Consider the following 5955-nt stretch of genomic DNA (forward strand, 5'->3'; position numbering starts at 1 on the left):
CATTCAGGTTTTTTTTTAAATAAGTGCAAATAGAAAATAGTATAGAATAGGGAGAGGGGGGAGAATAACCTACTTGAAAGGAGGAAGGAGGCAGCTTCGGTGAGCAGCGGCAGAAGCAGTGACGGCAACAACAAAAGCAACAGTGACGCAGTGAGAGAGTGTGTGTTTCGAAAATGAGGGGGGAGGGTGGGTGCCATCAAATTTAGGGTAAGCTTACCATCAGATTTATTGGCGAATAAATTCGACAGCAAAGCATTGCGGGTCACCAAAATACTGGGTTCCACTAATTGTTTTTACCGGCAGATAAATCTGACGCTGAAGCTTGCGCTTATGTTTCCTCATTTTCCCTCTAACTATTACGAGTGATTTTATCGTCAGAAACTCAAATCCGCCGATAATGATTTGAACTAATATATTTATTGCCATGACTGCCAGTAAATCCAACATAAATGTGCAATACTAAATTCGACGGAATTCATCGTTTTTTTTTGTTATATATATATATATATATATATATATCATCCGAATTTGAAAAGGATCAATAGTCTCATTTAGGAAGAAAACAAACAACCAAAAAGTAATGTTTATTCACATGGTTTTAAAAATCGAATCGGACTTAATTGGTCAATTTGACCCGATTAACCAAGAATCAATCAACAAATCTGTTTGGTTCAAGATAAAAACTGAATCGATCAAAAACTGAAAAAATTAGTCAAAAAATCAATTAATTGATCAAACGGGTATGGTTTATGGTCAACGAATCAGTTTAAAATTATAAATCACAAAAAAAAAAATTTATTTTAATTATATATTTTATACATAATTATATTAAATTGAATTTCGATTGAACTTTTAAACCATTAAACTTCTAAATCTATTTATTTGGTGACTAGTTCAATTTTTAGAACCATGTTAAATTATCTTTTGTTATCATCATTAGTTTATATAAGGATGCAATTGATTATCATACATTATATTTGACCGAAGAGGTGTCACTCTTACAAGGCTCATCCTTAAATATTTCTTATTAAATAAGAAATACTACATTTTTTGTTAATTAATAAATTTTAGTTTTTCATTTATTATATTTTATATTAATAACTTAAATTTAGAGTTTAAAATTAAAAATTAAAAATTAAAAATTTAAAATTTAAATTGTAAAACTCAAAAAGCACTGTACACTACAAGAGAAGTGAAGGATAGCGGCCAGAAATTAGCGTCCGGGTTTGAACTCGCCGCAAATTGGTAGAGTCGCATCGTTTTGAGCTGCGATACTATGTTGGATAGCAGCTGTTCAGTAAAAATCGCTGCAATTCAATCGTTTTGGTATATAGTGAAGACTCAGCAGATTTTCTTCTTTTGTTCCTCGGGAAAACACAAACGGGAGTAGAGGCACGAAACACACCTTCGCGCACGAATCCTTGCCGCCGTGTACCTCTGCTCGTCAGTACCAGGCCAGTTGCATCGTGCTTCCCCTTGTTGGTGGGTCCATCGCCAATCTGCTCCCTGCTTCCTCTGGTCGGGTCCTTAGGTCTGTTCAGCTGCTTGGTTCAGATTATTGGTATCCAAAAAATTCGTCTTTCAATTTTATTCTGTTTTCTTTTTTATTTTCTTGATTGGATTTTAGAATTGTTCACTAAACTGAGAATTTCCAAGATTACAAGCATAAAGGTGCTCCATGAGCCCTCCAAATCTTGTTAACCATAACCCTTACTCTATGAGCTTCGATTGGCGCTGCTTCTGCTGGCCCTGATCCCAAAACGGTGCTCCCCTGCTTCCTCTCTTCAACCAAATCTGCTCTATCCATGGTTCAAATTTACTGTAGCTGCATGAGTTTCTTGCCACAGTCGCCTTCGGCCTCTGTCACTACTAGCCCCGTCGCCACCATCACCATCTCAGGTTCTTCTCCTTCTTCCTTCTTTTTCTTTACTCGGGTCTTCATTTTCTTATTCATCTTTTTATTTGGATTCTTGGATTTGTCAATTGATTGAACACCAAAAGTTACAATTTCAATTAACAACTTAAGCAGTCAAAAGTGATTTGAGGAGTAATTTTTCTCTCTATATTTTATATTCAATAGATTATTTATCTTGAATTTGCCACTTGATTTGAATGCTGATTTTGAAGAGTTAGATAAAGATGATGAAGTCCTTGTTTTTTTTTTTTTTTATGATTTTGGGTGCTATAGACTTCTTTTTTTTTCTTTTTAGTCTCAATTAAACATGCGGCATTTTTGTGCTTATTTTGACTACATAAGAATTAGAAACAAAGTGGGATTTTTATTTGTTTTCATTTGTTTTTTTCACTTTTTTCTTCTCAAATTTGCTCAAAATGGTATTCATGATAGTGAAGATAAATATTTTGACGACAATGATGATGCTGATTAAATCATTTGATTGAGTGTAAGCATTGACAAAAGTGAAGATGAAAAGAGAGATTATAAATTTTATTAGTTGAATAAAAATGACTGTACAACATAGGATATATTTGTAGCTGTTGGTGTAGCCAAGAGAGTTGACAGTAGTGCATAGTAGGATTAACATTATTCAGCTGTTGCAGTGCATAAGAGCTTATCTTTTGGTATTTAGTGTTGCAGTACATATTTTGAGGTTGTGGAACTTGGAGATGGATTGGTGCACTTTATTTAGTATTACTCATTTTTATATGGTATGGAGGTTTGAGCAGTAGCATTGAGATGAGAATGTGATTTGAAATTATTGCATTTGGCTACAGAGCAATTCCAAAAATCTTGCCGAAGATCTCTTCCTACTTGACCTTTTGTCAAATATGATATTTTCTTTAGCTTTCTAGGAGGGTTCATCTCTTGGGTTGAATTAATTGAATTTCCTTGTATGATAAGAAAAAGGACTAGTGTGCTTTCTATCATAGTACATCTTTAGTAATCCTCCTATATTTTGTTCATTTCTGTTGTTAATTCTTCATTGTTTTTCAAGAGGGAAAACTTTATCTAAGAGAGCTTACGTATAGTAGCAATGATATGAAGATTTGATTATATAAGATTTTTCCTTGTTATTAGGTCCAACATCATTTGCGCCGGTAATTGATGCAGCAATTGATGTTGTGGAGAAAAGCAATGGTCAATATCATGTTCTTGTTATTATTGCTGATGGACAGGTTCTATCTACTTATTTTTCTCTCAATAATTTCTTTTCATGGCATGAGTAGCTGTGTGTTTCTACTTGTCTTCCTTTTATTGATAGTATTTCTTCTTTCTCTTTAGGTTTCTAGAAATCCATATATAGGAGGACGCAAAAGGCTTGGTCCACAAGAACAAGCAACTGTTAATTCTATAGTTGCTGTAAGGTAAATCGATATCGTTTGTTGTCTTTTGTTGATTTCTACGGTAGATGTCTCTTACGTAAACCTATTTTGGTTGGTCAGTCACTATCCTCTCTGAATAATTTTGGTTGGTGTTGGAGATGGACCGTGGGATGAGATGTAGCAATTTGACGATAACATCACAGAGCGCTTATTTGACAATTTTCAGGTACTTGATGGTACTTAAAATATTCAAGTACTATGTATGCTTCTATAGTAATGAGTTTCAAGAACCTCAAAGTTTAGCATATTAATGAGCTAAGGGGATAATGTAATACATCAACCAATTCCAAAATTAAGCACAGTTTATAATTAGTTGGACATAATGTTTTACGATGCTATTCTCTTTGTAGAGAGAGATATAATATGGAATTCTACTATCTCAACATTAGTAAGTGTAAGATGACTCTTAAGAGGTTTACCCAACTCCTAACATGGATTAGGGTGGTTCTTTAGTTAAATTTGAAGATAAACCTTCTATAACAAATCTACTAGTTTCAAATTCCATTAGGACTTTATAATTGTTCAAGTATTGAATGTTGAAGAGCACTCTGACAATACATTTGATTTTATGGGAAGGGATTTTGTCATCATGACCCACTAAACCAATCAACTTATTCTTATTTTGTTGAACACTTTTTTGAAAAATAATCCAAATTCTAATGTGTCATAAAACTAGCAAACTATGTCCATTTTAACTGTTTTATGTCCATTTTCAACATGCCCATTAATCATACTCAATTATATTTTGATGCTTTAAATTGTTTTGTATAATAAGAAAAAGAAAATAAACAAGTGTTGAGAGATGTTGAGAAACTATGACTTTTTAAGATGGAAATGTTTCCTCCGTTTGTTGTTGTCTTTGGAAATCTTTTAGGCTGAGACTCATGTTATGTCTTCGTATATACTGATTCTCAAGATGGTAATGTGCTACAAGATTCTCTATCTTATGTGTTTTTGGGAGTTCCTTGTTTCACTTATTCGTTCAACAAATTATTTTTTATTTCCTTTTAGGTTTGGCGGTGGTTCCAGAAATTATGTGAAGAGATGAGTCATGACCCATAATGATCTTATTGGCCATTATATTAGGTAATTTTTTTGTACTTTTTGATCAATTGAACTATGTTTCATTCTTACATTATTAAGTAGTAGTGTATTGCTTGTTAAGTTTTAATTTAATTTATATATTATATTTTTTCTAAGATAGAGCAAAATTTACCCTTGGAAAAGATATACACCAGACTAGTTTTTTTTCTCAACGGTGTTTTTCATTTGTCCTTTCCATTAGAGGTAGTTTTGTAATTTGTTATCTCCTGTTTTTGCTTTTTTATTCCTTTTATATGATTATTTGATTTAACTGGGTAATTATTTATTTTACTATTTAGAGATCTTGTGGAGATCACTTGGGTGATTTTGGGCTAATCTTGTTATTGAATCTTCAGGAGTTTTCATAAAAGTAGAGAAGGTTTCATCACATTTGAAGGTTAATATTTTCACTTACCTTTGTATTTCACTTTGCTAGCTTGAAATATTTATAGTTTGCCTTTATTTTATTATCTGTAGGCTAGTGCTAAGAAAGTAAAATAATATCAGCTCTATTTTTAATTATACACAAATGTTTGTATGTCAGAAATGAATGAGAATATTGAGAAGATATACAATCCAAACGCGAATATAGTTTTTAATGCAAGTTGTTACAAGTTTTTTATGGATTTTTATAGTAAATAAAAATGGAACAAACCATTGGTGGGCATATTTTTTTTTAATTCATCCATAAAATTGCGGCGGTTTCAAACCGTTGCAGTTTCTTTAAAAAAACCCACATCAAAATTGCGGCGGTTTTCTAACTACTGAAATTTTTTAAAAAAATCTGTTTTTCAAATAGTGATGGTTTTAAGATTGACGCAAATAACTTATTCCATTTAGCGACAATTATACCAACGGTTGCTAATACATTCTCCACACCCTTATGGACGGTGGTCTCTAATTTGTTGCGATCTGTTTCGCAGCGGTTTAAAACCGTCACAAATCGATAAAAAATTCGCCACAAAATTCCGTTTCTCTTGTAATGGTAGTTTTACTTTTTTCATATCACATTAGCAATATTCTCTTATACATTAGCAATATTCTCTTATAGTGGCTATTCAGTATATTGTTTTTACTAGTAATTATTGTATAAGTTTTTTGCTTAAATAAAAGGATCTTATTATTAACAAGTAGAATGCTATTAAGAATGCCATAAAAAGAAAATTGAATACAAATTGTAATTTTTGTAAATTTTTAGAGTATTGAAAGAGTAAAACTATTTAATTAAATTTTTTAATTTAAACTATTTATTTTAACACTTATTAATTAAATTCCAAATAAAATTAATAAAATATATTTTTATTTGTAAGTATGCTAGTATGTAGGGGTGGCAAAATGGGTCGAACCCGTCGGGCCGATCTGCTAAACCCGCTAAAAAAGGCGGGTCAGGCTAGGATTTGGAGCCCGTCAAATTAAAAAAACCCGCCAAACCCGCACCGCCAAATTGGCGGATTTTGGCGGGGCGGGGCGGGCCGGTCCGCCGGGCCGAAGATATATATTTTTTTTTATTAAATAAAAGAGTGATTACTA

General features: G+C 32.5%; 1 protein-coding gene across 6 annotated transcripts; it reads left to right on the plus strand.

The window, feature by feature from the left end:
- Window positions 1–1178: 1178 nt before the first annotated feature.
- LOC112778112 (E3 ubiquitin-protein ligase RGLG3-like) lies at window positions 1179–5029 on the plus strand. Of its 6 annotated transcripts, none has more exons than XM_072227421.1 (7): window positions 1179–1561; window positions 1723–1899; window positions 3038–3135; window positions 3242–3324; window positions 3403–3508; window positions 4354–4428; window positions 4782–5029. In XM_072227421.1, the coding sequence occupies exons 2-5, from the start codon at window positions 1806–1808 to the stop codon at window positions 3416–3418; spliced, it is 291 nt and encodes a 96-aa protein (XP_072083522.1). In that variant the 5' UTR covers window positions 1179–1561; window positions 1723–1805; the 3' UTR covers window positions 3419–3508; window positions 4354–4428; window positions 4782–5029. The 6 variants fall into 6 exon arrangements, with proteins under 6 accessions (XP_072083522.1, XP_072083520.1, XP_072083524.1 ...); XM_072227423.1 differs by having other exon boundaries at window positions 1195–1561; window positions 4725–5029; XM_072227424.1 differs by having other exon boundaries at window positions 1358–1561; window positions 1657–1899; window positions 4725–5029.
- Window positions 5030–5955: the final 926 nt, after the last annotated feature.

Source organism: Arachis hypogaea, chromosome 19, assembly GCF_003086295.3.
Source record: "Arachis hypogaea cultivar Tifrunner chromosome 19, arahy.Tifrunner.gnm2.J5K5, whole genome shotgun sequence".
Taxonomy (NCBI): domain Eukaryota; kingdom Viridiplantae; phylum Streptophyta; class Magnoliopsida; order Fabales; family Fabaceae; genus Arachis; species Arachis hypogaea.